We start from the raw sequence: 18,213 nt of genomic DNA on the forward strand, positions 1-18,213 counted from the left end.
CAATAAGCCTGTAAAAACGTCCACCTATATCAACTTAAAAACGTTAAGTGCCCCTATTATGCTAATTTAAAAAATCCTAATTTTGTTTTGGAGTCTCATACTCCAGTCTGGAGTCTAATCTCAAATACAGTGCCCTCCACAATTATTGAACCCCCTGGTAAATATGATCAAAATTGGCTGTAAAAAATAAATCTGCATCGATTATCCTTGTGATCTTTCATTCAAAAAATGTGCAAAATTCTAACTTTTCATTGAAGTAAAAGAATTGAAAGTGGGGGGAAATCACATTATGAAATAAATGTTTTTCTCCAAAACACGTTGGCCACAATTATTGAAACCCCTAGAATTTTTTACGAGTAAAATATCTCTGAAGTATATTCCCATTAATATTTACCTTTTTTAGTACACCAGGGTGACTAGGAACATGAAACTGTCCAGCTATGACTTCGTGTTTCACAGGAGTTTAAATATGAGGAAACACAAAGGCCAAATCCCCTTAATCATCCATCACAATGAGTAAAACCACAGAATATAGTTCTGATGCGTAGCAAAAGATTGTTGAGCATCACAAACTAGAAAGTGGCTGTAAGACAGTAGCTAAAGAATTGAAAATCCCAATTTTGACCATCAGGGCAATAATTAAGAAGTTATAACCAACTAAAGATGTTATGAATCTGCCAGGAAAAGGACGTGTGTCTATACTGTCTTAATGCATGGCGAGTATGAAAGTTTGAGTGGCCAAAGACTCTTCAAGGATCACAGATGGAGAATTGCAGAGATTAGTTGAGTCTTGGGGGTCAGAAAGCCTAAAAAAAAAATTATCAAACAACCCCTACATCCCCACATGTTGTTTGGGAGGCTTAAAAAAAAAAACTCCTCGCTCATCCAAAAACAAATTCCAGCAAATTTAATTGTCAGACACGACTGGATCTTCAAACAACACAGGGTTCTGTGGTCAGATGAGACTAAAACAGAGCTTTTTGGCAGCAAACACACTAGATGGGTTTGGTGAACACAAGGATAAAAAGTACCCCATGTGTACAATTTAATATACCATTGGATCTTTAATGTTGTGGGCATATTTTTCTGCTGGAGGTCCTGGACTTCTTGTTCAGATACATGGCATTGTGGATTCTATCAAATATCAACAGATAAAAAATCAAAACCTGATGCTTTCTGCTAGAAATCTTATAATGGGCCGTGGTTGGATCTTCCTTCAGGACAACGATCCAAAACAAACATCAAAATCAACACAAAAATTTGTTGTGGAGCACAAAATGAAGCTTCTGCCATGACCGTCCCAGTCCCCTGACCTGATGAGTGGAGTGAACTGAAGAGGAGAAGCACCAACATGGATCTGGGAATCTGAAGGATCTGGAGAGATTCTGTGTGGAGGAATGATCTCTGATCTCTTGTCAGGTGTTCTCCAAACTCATCAGGCATTATAGGAGAAGACTCAGAGCTCATCTTGGCAAAAGGAGATTGCAAAAAGTATTTAATAAAAGGGTTTCAATAATTGTGGCCAACGTGTTTTGGAGAAAAACATTTATTTCATAATGTGATTTCCCCCCACTTTCAATTCTTTTACTTCAATGAAAGGTTAGAATTTTGCACATTTTTTGAATGAAAGATCACAAGGATAATCGATGCAGATTTATTTTTTGCAGCCAATTTTGATCATATTTACCAGGGGGTTCAATAATTGTGGAGGGCACTGTAGGTTTATGTGCATCAAAGGTCAAAAAACACTTTCATTTTCTCAGAAGTGGTTCATTCACTTCATGTTTTTAGAGATTAAAAGCTTAAACAAGAATCTCTAGTTTTCATTATTGCTGTTGCTGTTACTTTTACTTCTTTAAAGGTATAGCGGAGGATGTTTTACTTCCTGGTGGGTAGTCTAAACTATTGGTCCTCCTAATTGTCAATCATTCTGGTGAATCAATCAAACTTTTCAAAAAGTGGAGAGGGCGGGTCTTATCTAAAATTTGGAAAGATCCTCTGCTATACCTTTAATACTCAAGTACAATTTTAATGTCTACTTTTTACTTTTACTCAAGTATGATTTGGCCAGATACTTTTACTTTTAATAGAGTAAAAATTTTCCCCCAGTACTTGTAGCCTACTTTCACTTGAGTAAAATTGTTGAGTACTTTTTACACCTCTGCTTCAGGGCGAGTAAATCATGGGCTAATTTTCATTTTTGGGTGAACTATCCCTTTAAAGCTCAGAGGTTGTACACACTGTAAAGACGATGACAAGGGCTCACAATAACACTAAACTATGTATTTTGAACATACTTACAGGTTGTGATTCTGAGGAGCAAGTTGGTCCAAATAAAGTGGATAGCCTACTGTCCCATTAATGGATAAGCGTTTTGTAAATCCCATTTGGACCTCACATAGATTTGAGAATCGTCAAAAGGTTGTACTGCTGATGTATCGCTGTGGTAAATTTAACCACTGACTCTTCATACTCATCCTTTGAAAGCGTTTACAAAGAGAATTTGTTTTTGCAGAGCAGAAAACAGCATCTTTTCGACATTTTTGTTTGAGGGAGGGTTTATAATGTTTTAACGTTGATCTAGACGTTGTTTGCGGACAGCCAATGAAGACCATATAGGCGGGCATTATGCAAGTGTGTTACAGCGTTACGTATGCAGGTCACGGAAGTGAGACTGGAATTCCTGACGACTCGCCTATAGGCAGTTCAGAGTCGATTCTTTCTTTTGGGACACAATAACTTGATCATAATTGAACATAACAGATACAAATTTATAAATAAATATTCTGTCGAATGACATAAGTGTATTTATGTAATGATATAAATTATGTTTAGATGAGTTAACAAATATATTCAGATCTCCTCACAGGCAGGGATAACAAGGATTTGGAATGTGGGGGATACATTAAGGACGGGGTCTTTGAGTGAGTGAGCGAGTGAGAGAGAGAGAGAGAGATTGCTGATAACACACTCTCTGACAGTGACAGTGAGAAACTGTCACAATGTGTGCAGGGTGCAAGACTGTGGTCATTTGCTTTGGCAGTAGTCCTTTGGCCAGCTTTCACTTAGCTTTTCATAGCCTCTCTTAGATTGAATAGAGTGTCTCAGAGGGCTCTAAAGGTGTCTGAACAGTCTGCCTCTGATAAGCGCTCAGGCACTTTTATGTCAGAGCCTGTCTGTTCACATCCAGTCCGTGCCAACTCATAGAGCCTTGCAGTTTATTCCACTGTCGGGATGGGGGAGTTTAACCTGACAGGTTCACTTCACTGAAGCACAGCACAGCTCTATCGATTTAAATAGACAAATTGTTTATTAACAGATTAACTGTTAATATATTGACTGATTATGGTTTTGCTGGCTTTATTCTTTCTTCAGTAGTTCTTATATGCACATTCTTTATAATTGTTGTGATTTCGTGGACAGATAATATAATTTGCCATTTCATACAGTGACACCAATGTCCTTCATACTTCATTTAAGCCTATTTTATCAGCTTATCACTTATCTTCATCTAAACGATTTTCTTTAATTATCATGCATGTATGCAAGCATTTTATGAAATCAACTATGAAATCATTTTAACTAAATAGAACATTTACTTTTAAAATTTCATTAATGAATTGACAGGACTGGTTAAATGAAGTGGTGGTAAAAATTGTCAGTTACACTCCCTTAAAACACAATTTTAACTCTCTCTATAGTTTCATTTGTGGACATAAATTCATGACAGTAGATTGTTTTTTCTGAAGATGATGAATATTTCCATCACAGTTTCATTTACACCAGGGAGCCACAAGGGAGTGACGGGGTCCGTGGAAAAGTCTAAGAAAAACTGAAGAAAAAAAAAGTAAAAAATAAATCAATGATAAATAATATTTAAAGAAATTAGTAACAAATAAATAAAAATAAACAAAAAAATAAACTATTAAATAGATAAAAAAAAAAATTGATTAATATAAAAAAAAAAAAATTTGATTAAAAATAAATAAATTAATTAAACTACATTTCAAGCAATCAATTATCTACACACACACACACACACACACACACACACACACACACACACACACACACACACACACACACACACACACACACACACACACACACACACACACACACACACACACACACACACACAAAAACATTTAAAACAAAGTAGCAACATATAAAATATATATATATATATGATGGCTAATGGCTTCGTAAAAAATTTAAGACAGTTTTAATGTTCATATATAAAAATGTACAATATACAATATACAAATATATATATATATATATATATAAATTGTTTATCTGGGACATAAACGCATCGAAACTAAAGAAACATTTTATCTTGTACATTCATCAGCACAACGCTTGGATGCAGCTGTAGTTCTACAAACATTCCAGCAGGGGTAGCTGTTGGTCTATGACAAAATTATTATTGCATCGCACGATTGCTTCAGGGTACAATTCCTGAACATTTTCTATACATTTATGCATAATTACATATTTTTTTCAGTAATTTTTAACAATAAAACATTCAATGTCATTTGTCAAGAAACTGATTACCACATTATTCATAAACCCACGCGTTCACACTATTAAACATGATTTGTATTCGCTGATAGTAGCTACGTGAGAAGGATGCAGCCAAGAGGCACAAATGTCAGGTCAAAATTACATTTTCTCATGTTTGTTGTATATGGCTATTTTGCAGAAGCACAGTTCCTTATATTATGGAAGCTATTTTCCTCTCGCCTGCATCTCCACAGGTCGTTTCTATGGAAAACAGTTTTTGCATAATCTCATTGGTATTTGTTTGTAAATTGGTGCGCTGGAGGGGCTGTGCGCATGCGCAGAGGGATCGGCTTCATACAGCGGCGCTCATTTTGTTCAGTTCATCTTCACTCTAAGCAGAACTCCCTGAATGGTGAAAGGCCCCAACTTAGACAAGAATGAATTCCCAGGATTGTTTATGCATGTTAGTGATGATTTGATGCTGGTTATGTACTATAAAAACTGCCCAACTTAGGCTACACCACAATTGTGTTAAGCTTGTTTGCTGCTGGTCCGATGGCTGGTTTTTTGTTGTTGAGGTTTTTCCAACTTGCAGCACTTCCTTCAACATTTCTGGCCAATTCACTGATTTGTCAGTGAGTCTAGATGATCACAGACTAACAAATCCCTCGGGCTTCTCTGACAGTCTCACCACAGCACTGCAAATCAAAGACATGGAGAACTGAGACAGAGCAAAGGCGGCCCAACTTCATTTAGGAAAGTCACCATTCAAAGCCTCCTTGCCCTTCTTTCAAAACCCTTATTAGACTCGCTGAAGGGAGATTACAAGCAAATAAAATTACTTTAATTGTAATATTGGATTTCATAATGGCCTCAGATATGTAATTATGCCCCTCTTAAACTTTTCATTAAAAAACCATTTGGCAACAACAAAGGACATTATGCCGGGGCGTGCAGCATTTGTGATGGCGCACAGCTTGTAGGTATTAGACATATTTCCCTGGGAAAGAAAATAATGAGCAACCCAAACAGAGCAGAGAAGGACGAGAAACTGATAGCAGGTGAAAGAGCAGCGTTAATTAATGTGAGATTCAGTGCACATGCAGAACAACACAACAGGAACAGGGCACAGAGCGCCTGCCATTTTATGCATGATGGACATTTTATCTCTCACAAACAGCCTCCAAGTGAACAGATTTATGACTGCATGTGTCAAAATGTAATCCATGTTTGATTATTATGGCCATTCCATATACACGTTTAAAAATTCTGGACAAAGAAGATAATGGAGGCATGATTTGTATGTGGCGTCATGGTTTGGTGCTGGTGATTCACAAGAAAAACTGCAAAACAGGTAGACCAAGAATGTACAGTAATAATCAAATATACACATTTTTATACACAAATATAATCAAAACACATTTTAAAGAAAATTTTATTAAAAGAACACCTAGGATAAACAAATTATATTTACAGCAACTAAATCTTAGTATGAATTTGTTTTCCAGTGTAGAAACATCTAAACATCCTTAAAACAAGATACATTAAAATAAGAACTGCATTAAATAACCGGACTTGTTTTCAAAGAATCTTGAATTTATTTGTATTATCCCATTGGAAAATAGTTTTGCTTATATTTTTAGCTTAAACCACTTTTTTGGTTTTTGGTTCATGCTTATTATTAAAAAAATATATTAGCCGATAGGATAAGAAAAATAAACGTATTTATATATATATATATATATATATTTATATATATATATATATATAAATACATTAGCCGATAGGATAAGAAAAATAAACGTGTGTGTGTGTGTATATATAATATATATATATACACACACGTTTATTTTTCTTATCCTATCGGCTGATGTATTTATATATATATATATACACAAATATGAATATTCAGAACTATTAAAAGGCCTTTTTTTTAAATGGACGTTTAGATATTTTCACTGGTAAACAAAGCAAAAACAGATTAAGAAAATTATATTTTGCATCGTTTGAAGTCGGTATTTCCATTGGTACAACTTTCCATAAAATCGCTTCTATGGAAACCTCTTTTTTGCATAAACCCATTGGAATTTGTTTATAAGTTGGCCAACTTCTCCTTTGACCTTTCCATGATGACTTACATTGAGCCCTCGGAAAGAAGAAAGGGAGTGTCAGCACATGCCGTGTGACTAAAACTAGCAAGCCGAAAGCTAAAGATAAGAAGCATTCTTGGGCGACAGAGTAACCTGTCCTGCGGTTGGGCTTGATAGCAGCACTTGTTGTTTTGATTGTGTTAAATGGCCAGTTGTCAACAGAAGCCAAACGCTGATGGTTGAGCCACTGTGTAATGGCGGGTTTAGGCTGATAATCGGATGTCTACAGCCAGGAGTGGTTAGCCAGCATATAAACGTGGCAGTTATGGGTTGGTTTTACATGCGTTTGCACACTATGAGAACAACCTTTGATGGTCTGGTACCAGGGAGCGATATGCTGTCTTTTCATGTGAACTGCAGTTCTATGGAAATTCAGATATTTGAAATTATAAACATGCTCCGGTCAATGCACTTTGCTGACTAGCCAGGCATTTGCGCTCTACAAAGGCTTATGTTGCTTGTAGCCCTGCAACCACTACAGAACCTGCCCTTAAGCTTTATGACATTAGTGAACAGGGAGAGATAAGATATGGGGATTGTTATGTGTTCATGTGGTGATAACAGATAAGTGAAGTTTTTTTTTTTTTCTTGTTTTTTTTTTTTAAGCAGGCTGCCAGACAGTATAGGCAAGAGCAGAGCTGGTCTAATGTCTCTTCGACAGGGAGGAATGCGGAGCTTTTGAGCTCAAGCCAGGCATCTGCAATCATTTAGCTATGGGTGTGCATACAGCGCCCTCCCATCTCCCCCTCCAGCAGTCATACAGCTCAGAATACTGTGCAAAGCCAGCTTAAAAAACACTGGGTCAAGTGCAGGGCAGTTGTCAGATGTTTGTTGTTAGTCATATGTCAGAAGTGAAAGCAAACAGATTAAGAGAATTTTTTTTTTTTTTTTTGCAGACAACTAAAAGCACACATTTGCATGCAGGCCAAGGCCATATGCGCCCTCCATAGAACCAACTAAGTGTGAGAAGAGTAGTAAAACATTGGGGAGAAAATGTGAGCGGCCTGGCCTGGCAAAACCCACCGCCGTGTGTAAGGCTATTCTGAGCGATTGCTTACTGACCCATGTTAAAAAAGCCTGTGGCTCAGGCCTTTCAGTGTAGGTTTTTTTTTGGGGGGGGGGGGGGGGGGGGCCAACAACAACAACAAAAATCAGCAAGGGTGCATTAAATCGATCAAATGAGACAGTAAAGACATTCTGAACGTTTCAATTTCTGTTTTAAAAAATCTTTATTTTCAAAGAATCCTGAACGAATGATATCTGAAGGATTATGTGACATTGAAGACTGGAGTTTGCCATCACAATGTGTTACATTTCAAAATATAGGCTAGTAAAATAGAAAATTATATTTCACAGTAAAACTGTTTTTATAGTTTTGTTTTGTTTTGACAAATTAATTGAGAGTAAAGGGACTTCTTTTAAACAAATCGTACCGACCTCAAACTTTTAATTGAATAAAATAAGATAAATAGGCGGAGAAGGGTGAACTAACTTTCAGGGGAAAGGCTTTGCGATACCTCCTTAAAAACACATTTAAATAGTTTATGATGATATATTCGCGAAAATCCAGAATTCAGCTGGCGCACTTAACCAAACTCTGATGTTACAGCGATTCATCTTAACGCATCTGATTGGCCACTGCATTCAAGTTCAACATAGTTGTGTGTGATTGGTTATAGTGCTCAACGATGCAAAACTTATGATGCAACCGATACTTTATTTCATTTTCATTTTCACTTTATTACTAGATTTAGTTTAAATGTCAGGGGAAGGCTTACACACGCTTCGCCTATGATAAGATACATACACATAATAAATAATAGTAACTTGAATAATTATTTAAAATAAAATGTTTGTTTTCCCTCCAAAATACATTTCTCCTTCGGATCATATGCAATAATATAATTCACTGAATGTGACTGCAGACCTAAAAGGACTTTCTCCATATTATGAAGGCCGTCTTATGCGCTGTGGACAAACAGACATCCATATATTTGTGAGACATTGCTATACATTGCTTGAAGGAATAAATCAAAGTTTCACTGTTTGATGCGAGAAGTCTCGCTTCCCAATTGAGAACCCCAAAAATCTTTTAGAGAACTTCAGGGGAGAACAGGGAGGCCTATCTTACCTGAAGACAGCTATTCATCAATAAAGAACAGTGCTTTTTGGCTACTGAGCATGTATACTGCATCTACCAACAGGGGCTGACAGGGCTGTGTCAAACAATCAAACCTTCACTTAAAAAATCATGACATTATATTTGAACAAATAAATGTCAGTGTATGAAAAAGCTTTTCTTATACTCTCCTTCCCTATTGAGCATTAGCATCCATCTCCACCAATTTACTGTTGTCCTCCACCCTGTACAGCAGCGCAGATTGCAGGTCGTCTGAATATCATGCGTGCTTCGCTCCACTATAACCTCCATCTCTGCCAGATGAACCCAGCTGCAGAAATTCTCATTGGCTTTTATGGTTTGTATACACAATGATGCCTGTGTATGCGAGTGTGAGGAGTCAGGCAGCGAGCTTTCACTGAGGCATGAAGAAAGAGGAAAAAAATCTGTTAAAAAATGAATGAAAGTGGAAAAATTATTTTGGCTGCTGGGGCTCAGTTGGTTTGTCTGGAATTCTCTTTCTCTCTCTTTCCTTTCCCCCCTTCCCCATCTTTCCCTGTCTACTTTACATCTTTACTCTCACTCTTTCTCATTTCTCCCTCCATGTCATCATATCTCAGTGGCTTGCTTGTTTTTAGAATAAACGATAATTTGTTTCCATTCAATTCCCTCATATGTTCCTGTTTGCAGTGGATGTGTTTCTTTCCAGAAGCACTCAAGAGTCCGACAGCATTACTGTTAGAGAGACTTAGATGCTATTCTATCACTTCAGTCTGGAATTCACTCCGTCTGAGGTCAGCGCTTCACTACGTTTTATGGTCTGCAAAGGATTTGGTCAATATACAGTAGCACAGTTATTGAGTAAATGATATATACTTTCATATAGTATTACCATCTGTATGTGTACTTTTCAGGGTGTAGATGAAAGTTTAGATGAAAAACAAGGGGGAAAAGTATAGTTTAATATAGAATTTGTCTTAGTTTAGCTGTCACTTAAAGGCCCCCTGAAATCAAAATGTACGTTTTTTTTTATTGTTTTTTTTTTTAGCTTTTAGTATGAATATATAGTATGAATAGTAATATAGCATGAATATTATCACATTTAGGAGATATAAGCATTCAAAACTGTAAGTCTCTCACTTCCTCTAAAATGGATCATGGATTTTTATGACATCACTGCGGACTTCAGCTTCTCATCACATCTTCTGTCCACTCAAATGCTCTCTAGAATCTAAAGCGTCCCGCGACTCCCTCCCCCTATGCTATAAATAACACCTGCCCAAAGCAACCGCTGACACGTCACAGAGCAGTATAGGTCGGAGATGTGTGTTCGGTTGCTCAAACGCTTGAGTTTTATTCCATTTTCTAACTGTACGTTGGTTAAGAGTGAAATGTCTAGAAATTATTCACACCTCTACTATTAAATCCAACGTATCATCAGCGCTCTGATTCGTTTCCATGGTGCTGTCTACGCTGTCAAGTACGACTTGCAGTCTGTGAGGTAAACTAAACGCTATTGGCTATTTGAAAATGGGGAGGAGCCATTCAATGTCCCGCCTTGGCTTCCTGTGTAACGCATCATACAAACCTGCGCGTTCCAAGGTACTTCAGTGGGCCTTTAAGTTTACTTCTTACAAACTGAATTTTAATCCACTTCTGCTGGTGTCAGATAATACTTTAATACAGATCAACCTGCGCTAGAGTGAAAACGTCCCACATAGACTGAAATTTGGGTTTTTCTGAAAAGCTTTTTCAGCTAATCTTCAACAATAATGTTGATATATTTGTAAGAAGCTAATTAACAAAAAAGTAGTGGATTATATAATAAAAAAGGTAACACTTTATTTCAATGGTCCACTGTAGATCTCTACAAACTATAAGTAACTTTGGAACTACATGTCAACTAGCAGTCATTAGAGTAGGCTATTAGTTGAATGTCTGCTTAAAGGGATAGTTCACCCAAAAATACAAATTCTGTCATCATTTACTCACCATCAAGTTGTTCCAAACCTGTGTGAGTTTCTTTCTTCTGTTGAACACAAAAGAAGATATTTTGAAGAATATGGCAAACCAAAAAGTTGATGTACCCAACTGACTTCCATAGTATGAAGAAAAAAGAAAAAGAAAAAATACTATGGAAGTCAATAGGGCCCATCAACTGTTTGGTTAGCCATATTCTTCAAAATATCTTCTTTTGTGTTCAGCAGAAGAAAGAAATGCATAAAGGTTTGGAACAACTTTGTTTTTTGCTTTATTTTATACTCAAATAATTGGCCAGTGTCGGTATGAAAGATAAGTCAAGTGTGTAATTTCTGCTCCACTACGGAGGTTGGAAAAATTATGAGTAATGCTACACAGGCGTTTTTTTTTCTCCAAACAATGCTCATTGCAGCTAGATAGAACATTTATGGCATAGACTAGCATTCAGGGACCATGTTAACCAGCCAAACAATCAAACACTTCTATGATGAATGGATGGATGGATGGACCAGCCAGACAGAAAGACAGACAGACATATGTGGTCATTTAAGACAAAAGCAGAAAAATAAATGTTAAGATTTTCTCTCTGCTTTCTCTATCCGGTCCAGGTCTGGAAAGTGCTAACTAGCTGATTAGAGGGAGACAGCAGAAGGCCAGAGAGGCACAGATGCTCAGTGTCTATGGAATAACCCTCTCAATTACAGGATGGCCAAATTGAAACGGATCCCGATTTAACTCTCTTTCCAATACACCTCACGGCAGCTTTCCCAGTCCGTCTATCTCTCTCTCCGGCGATGGCCCTCTCTGAAGCAGCACGTCCAGATAGGCTGCCAGACGCAGCAGGGAGACCATCGATTCTCAATAACACCACTAATGACTGCACACTGCCTGACGCATGCTGCCATTACTTGAGGTGAGGGCCGGGACCGAGGGCAGGCCAGAGCGTGGCACGCCAGATGGAGCCAGTTAGGGATGGTTATGAGGATGAATTGTTTGTCAGTTGGGGAGAAGATAGATAGAGAGAGCAGAAGAATGAAATTGCATGTCAGAAAGACAGACAAAGATAGAGAGACTAGAGGGACAGTAACCTCTTGTCGTCTTATTTGCAGGACAGACCAACTTCGGTCTATTCTTTTTCAGTTTCTTTCACTACTTCTTCCTCGCCTTCTTGATCCATCCCTCATTAGCAGGCGTCACTCCCATTAATGAGTCCAGACCGCAGGTCAATACGGCACTAGCCTCAGAGTCAATACCAGTTACCTGCAACACAAACACTCAAAAGCTGCACTTGCAGAAAATCGATATCGTGTTGCAGACCTGTCCCATCACCACCTCTCAGCCTACTTCTCTACAGGAGTGCTGACATAAACGCTCTTTCCTGTGAACATATAGTGAATAGTGACTGGAGAATATTCTGCATAAACAGACTGAACAAAGTCTAATTGACATACAGACACTTTTTGAATTTTGTTTCCAATTTTTTTTTTGTGCAAAAAAGCAATCTGGTTCTGTCATGAAAGGTCACCCAAAATTCAGTGGAATATAATGTTTTGCATAAAGAAAATGAACCCTATTTTTCAAGGAATTTTTGCATAAACATTTAAATTGCAAAGTACAATTTGTAAAATACAATTTGAAGTATAAATCATCTGCTGCACTGAATCTAATTTATGCTAATTAAAAATAAAATAAATACTTAAAAAAAAGATTTGGTAAATAAATATTAAAGACGAATCAGACACTTGTCTTGTTATTGTTGTAATACGAATAAATTCTTTCTCAGTATAGGGTAAAATGTGCTTCATTGTCATGAAAAAAAATGTGGAAAATGCACAAAAAACTACTTATGACCTAGACATTTCTTAGTGAAATCAACACATCCTTGTATGAAACATTGTACACTTCACCATCAACATTCAGCGAGTTTACTGAAAACTATAATTAAATAGCAGACAGGTATGCAGATATAAGGTCCAACCTTTATTCCATACATTTTTAAACCATGAATGTTCATTTTTTCACGCCTAAAGCTCTACTTGTTTTGTATACAAGAGTCTAAGAAAAACAACTGCACAACACCACAAGGTCGACAGAAAGAGTCTATTGCCACCCCAACCATTCCAATATGTTTCCCAGATGTCCAGGTTTTGTGGCTGGAAAAGTGTTGACTGCTAAAACAGTTCCTTTATGACCTGGAGGTTTATAGCTGTTTGTTTCATTGGCTCTTAATTGGACAAATGAATAACAGGTATCCAGGTTCTCACTTTAGAACTCCATTTTGACAACCGTCCAATCAGAACTCTCTTAATCCTCTTTGCATAGATTGCATTGCCATGACCGCACCCCCATTTGATTGGACAGCTCCGTCACCATGGTTTTCAACCTGGAAGTGGTTCTGTTTAATTTCATTGTTTTTTTAGAAACATTTAAAAAGCCTAACAAATGTACAATGTCATTTCGTTCCAAGTATTATCAACAAGATATTTACAATATCTTTAAATTTTACATAAACCAAACAAGAATATTGTAATGCATATTTGTCTGCATATCTCAAAAAACAAAAACAAAAACCTCCGAAATGTAACTTTGTACATGGTCAGCACTGAATATCTCCAGGTACCATAGAGCAAATCAACTGTCAGACAGTGAGTTCATACCAATTCAGATATGTTGACATCCATATCCTGCAGCTCACTAGGATAAATACAGGGCAGAGAACAAATGAAACTTAATGCAAATACATAAAAAATGTCTGTACATGAAGGATAGGAAATGTACAAACAAATTTCAGAATGTCTTTTCACTTGAAAACTGAAAAGGCATTGGATTAATAATATATTAATATCAAATTCTGTTTGGTAGTTCACGTTTATGTCTTATTTTCGGAGCTACCAAGAGATGGAGCTACCAACTCATTTCTTCTACTCCAATCAATAAAAAAATCCGGTTGATGTGCTTGTTCCAAGATACAAATCTTTGTACAAATTACACATTTATTTATCGTTTACTCTACTTTGTGTGAAAATAAGTGCATGTTGCCTGTGTCCAACTCAAGTGAGGCATTTTCCTTCCTAGTACGTTACCGTGCCTCCACTTCTTTGGGGTTACGTGACGGTGAGTACTCCCGAGGGTCCTGGGTGGTGATTGGCGTAGTCCGTCTTGGCGACGCTGGTCTGGCAGCACCAGAGGGTACCAGAGGTGGTGGGGCACTTAGTGCTGCAGTTGGGGGTGTCCGGTTAAGAAGTCCGTTATGTCCTGTTGAAGGGCTAAGCCTTGGGTATGGCATCCCACCAAGGTGTGACATAAATGGTGGCATGTGGGGTAAGTGTCCTTCGATGGGCGACTGGTGAAGTTGGTGAAGCCTTGCCCGATCCAGTTCCTCCCGTAAATGCATCCGTTCCCTTTCTTCAGCCTGTTGCCTCAGTCTCTCCTGTTCCCGCCGAACTTCCAGAAGGTGTTCATGGTGCGAGTAGTCATGTGGCTCCCGTTCCCGATAGGCCCGTTCTGGATCATAGATGCCAGGGAACCGGTGTCCAGGCTCAGAGCGAAGCTGGAAGTCCATGCGCCGCTGAAGGTCCAGGTTTCGGTAAGCCTCTCGTAGAGGATCCCAGGAGAACGCCGGATGTGGAAGGCGGTCTCGACCTGCTGCAAGAGGGCTGACTCCCATAAAAGGTGCCATGCGGGTGCGTTCAAGCGCATTCAGACTTCCCATTTGATGCATGGCACTCAGAGTGAGCGGCAGTGAGTGTGGCATGGGGACTCCGTGAAGCGAGGCCGGTGTCGGAGGGTCACTACAGCGAGGAGATGGCGGAGGAGGCTGATGGGATAGTACAGGGTGGTGATGAGCTATTGGAGTTGTTTGATGAGGTGGAGGAGGGACTTGAGGCTTAGTGGCAGCTTCAGATCCAATCACCATCACGTCCTGCTCTTCCTTGCGTTCCTCCTTGATCTTCATGTCGTTCTTCACCTTTTGTAGCAGATCCCCTGAGCTGGTTTCCTTTCTATCCCTCTCACTTTCTTTAATCGGTAGCGGTTGTGGGATACCCATCTTGATTCCTGCATCGTTAAGGACATTTTTTGAGTAAGGAGAGGGCGATCGGTGAATGGATTTGAGAGAGTCATCTGAGGAACGCCTGTCTGTGATCTCCTTCCCTGGAGAACGACTTTCCTTCACCTTTATGTCTCCTAAAATGCCTGCCTCTCGCTGGCGCTCCAAATGCTCTTTCTCAGGCTCTCGGTTGCGGTCGGCACTGCCACTGCGGTGTCTGCCAGAGTCAGATGAGTTCTGGCTATTTGACCGGATCAGGTTACTGATCTGGTAGCTAACTGGAGCGGAAGCTGGAGATGAGCGGTTTGAATGGCGATTACGATCTATAGAGTCTCTGCAACAGGAAAGAACCCATCATTAGTTGAATTAGTGGACAAAAAGAAGGCAAAATAAGATGCTTTGCTCCATGAAATCAGCAACACCAACCTGTCCTTTTCTTTCTCTTCTTTCCCAACAGAAGAGTCCCTTTTTTCTCTCTCCCTTTCTTTTTCTTTCTCGCGCTCCCGGTCTCTTTCTCTATCGTGGCTGTTTGCAGAGCTGCTTCTTTCTGCATCTGCAGATTTGGGCCACTGTGGAGGGGTCGGGAAGGAGGGCGGTGTACGGTGCAGCCGATTCCAGGTGTCGTGATGAGGACTGCTGAGACCATGCAGCCCTGGACCCTCTTTGGGTCCAAAAACACTGTTGGCCCCTGAAATAACAAGAAACATAACATCAGTGTATCAGATCACAGTCCAGTTCTATCAAGGTTCTGCATACACAAACTGAAAGGTTAATGGGATAGTTTCTTCTACAAATGGGGTACCAAGGGCTGCTTTTTAAGACTTTTCAGCAGAGAACAAATGAATGACCCAGCGGGTTCAAAAGCTATGAAAAGCAAAGCGTTCCATAGAGATTCTATTTCAATGCAATCAGTTTCACTAAAAGAACTCCCATTCAGCCAATGAAGGAAGAGGGAGAGGAAATGAGATATGGCGAACCCCTACTTTGCGAGAAACTAATAAATGCAAGAGCAATGATAAACCAGTTGGGTTGCGAGTTTGAGTTGGGGTGTGAATTTGGCAAAGGCCTGTCTTCGGTAATGCCTGCCTCCCCCTGTTTCCCTTAACTCTCATTTTGCATTTGCAGCAAAGCTAAGTGCCTTTCTTTCATTCCCACCTCCTTTTTATTCCCTCTGCACTCTCTGTGGTCTACAGCTAAGCTGTGCTGCACTGAGCTGAGCTAGAGGCCGGGGGCCGGGGCTTACCGAGGGTTGGGTTGCCTAATCCACCGAAGGCACTGCTTGAAAGGTTGCTGAGGCCGCCAAAGGTACTGGAGCGACTGAATGGATCTGCAAAATGCCAAACAGGGATTAGCGACGCGGGGCCGGAGGTGCCCGACCATTCCAACCGGCTTTTCTCTTACAAGCCAGCTTTGTTTTTTGCGTCACTGTTACTGCTGCTATTCTAACTCCCTAAGGGTTGTTTATTTCTCCCAGTAAGATTGTTGGAGAGTGTTCACTGGCTGCGGATTAGGTAGCGAAAGGTGCTGGCATGAAGAGCGATACCTGATTGGAGTGCGATTGCTAGGGACATTTTGAAATGTCTGATGTGGAAAATGATTTAGTGAAAGCTAGCAAAACAGCTCATGTGTCTCCCATTTCCTCCAAAAGTTTATGTGATCCTTGCATCTACTTACCCCTTACCCCTATTAAGCTATGTATTAATACTTACCTTGCTAGGGATGAAGGATCCAAAATCATCCATGCAGTTGCATTAATATATAATCAAATTAAATACAAAACAAACAACCTACGGCCCACAGAACTAAAAACACAATTCAGTGTTTTCTATGTGGAACATGAATTTAAATTCCTGAACTCCAGGAATGGATTTTATGACTAATCCACAGTGTACTTAAATAAGTAAGCAGTCATTTAGCAAATGCTTTTATGCCAAGAAATTCACAATACACTGATTCACATGAACAATCCCCCTTGGAGCAACCTAGAGTTAAGTGCTTTGCTCAAGGGCACAATAGTGATAAGTTCTTGACTCAGAAACCAGAATCCTTCTGATTACCAGTCCTGAGCTTTAACTACTAGGCAACACCTCACCCAACTCTGCATTTTAGTTTTCTCTCCATTTCCTTTGGGCTCCAAGTGTTTACAAATTCAAATTGGATTGACTTGAGACCTCACTGTGTGAAATCAGCATTCATCACTGAACTCAAATAACATATCTGATAGAAACTGTAGGGGAACACTATCTGAACGAAGCAGAGTCCAGTAAAAAGGGAATGGTAGTAAAATATACTTGTAATGTATTTTGTTGTACAAATGGAAACAAAGGTTGACTATTGGTCAGAATGGTTTGACACAAAATGTGTGTGTGTGTGTGTGTGTGTGTGTGTGTGTGTGTGGGGAGGGGGGGGTAATTTGGTGAATAAAAGACATAAGAAATAATAATAATAAATAAAAAAAGTCATTGTATACTGTGTCATTGTATTGCTTTATATTATATCTCGAAAATAAGTGTATTTTGTCTTGTGGTAATTTGTGCTTTTTTACACCAGCCTGTTCAGCAAAAAAGTAACATATCAAGCCTTAATATCTGAAGTATTTTTGCTTAAGTTTATCCTGTTTTAAGCATGTCAAGGTATTTTTCCAAACACTAACAAAACAAATGTACTATTTATATAGAATATATATTACCCTGGACAACAAAACCAGTCACATGGGTTAATTTCTTGAAATTGAGATTTATACATCATCTTAAAGCTGAATAAATAATCTTTCCATTGATGTATGGTTTGTTAGGACAGGACAATATTTGGCCGAGATATAACTATTTGAAAAACTGGAATCTGAGGGTGCAAAAAAACCGAAACATTAAGAAAATCGCCTTTAAAGTTGTCCATTTATGTTTGCGATTGTGCTGCGTTCACTCACAAAAATAAATGTTTTATATATTCACGGTAGGAAATTTACTAAATATCTTCATGGAACATGATCTTTACATAATATCCTAATGATTTTTGGCATAAAAGAAAAATCGATAATTTTGACCCATGCAATGTATTGTTGGCTATTGCCACAAATATACCCGTGCTACTTGTGACTGGTTTTGTGATCCATGGTCAATATATCTGTATATATATATAATAATAATAAATAAAAAAAGTCATTGTATACTGTGTCATTGTATTGCTTTATATTATATCTCGAAAATAAGTGTATTTTGTCTTGTGGTAATTTGTGCTTTTTTACACCAGCCTGTTCAGCAAAAAAGTAACATATCAAGCTGTATATATATATATATATATACAGATATATATAATATTTGACCCTTTGGGGAGACACTTCTGAGCCGACTGACACCAGACTAATATGCCTTAGAGTAGATATATTTTATTTGACGAGAACAAAAATAAGA

The 18,213-nt window shown here is 38.6% G+C and overlaps 1 protein-coding gene across 13 annotated transcripts in view; it reads right to left on the bottom strand.

Moving 5' to 3' along the window:
- Nucleotides 1–12,714: 12,714 nt before the first annotated feature.
- fbrsl1 (fibrosin-like 1) overlaps nt 12,715–18,213 on the bottom strand; it is a 301,880-nt gene continuing 296,381 nt past the window's right edge. For 11 of the 13 annotated variants that reach the window (XM_082170185.1, XM_082170188.1, XM_082170187.1 and 8 more), the window contains 3 exons: nt 16,047–16,130; nt 15,230–15,491; nt 12,715–15,137 (listed from right to left, as the gene is read on the bottom strand). In XM_082170185.1, the coding sequence (XP_082026311.1) occupies nt 13,835–15,137; nt 15,230–15,491; nt 16,047–16,130 (1,649 nt within the window). In that variant the 3' untranslated portion in view covers nt 12,715–13,834. The remainder of the gene's footprint in view (nt 15,138–15,229; nt 15,492–16,046; nt 16,131–18,213) is intronic. The other 2 variants (XM_082170182.1, XM_082170181.1) reach the window with 1 other exon arrangement.

This window comes from Leuciscus leuciscus (assembly GCF_965113295.1).
Source record: "Leuciscus leuciscus genome assembly, chromosome: 5".
NCBI lineage: Eukaryota > Metazoa > Chordata > Actinopteri > Cypriniformes > Leuciscidae > Leuciscus > Leuciscus leuciscus.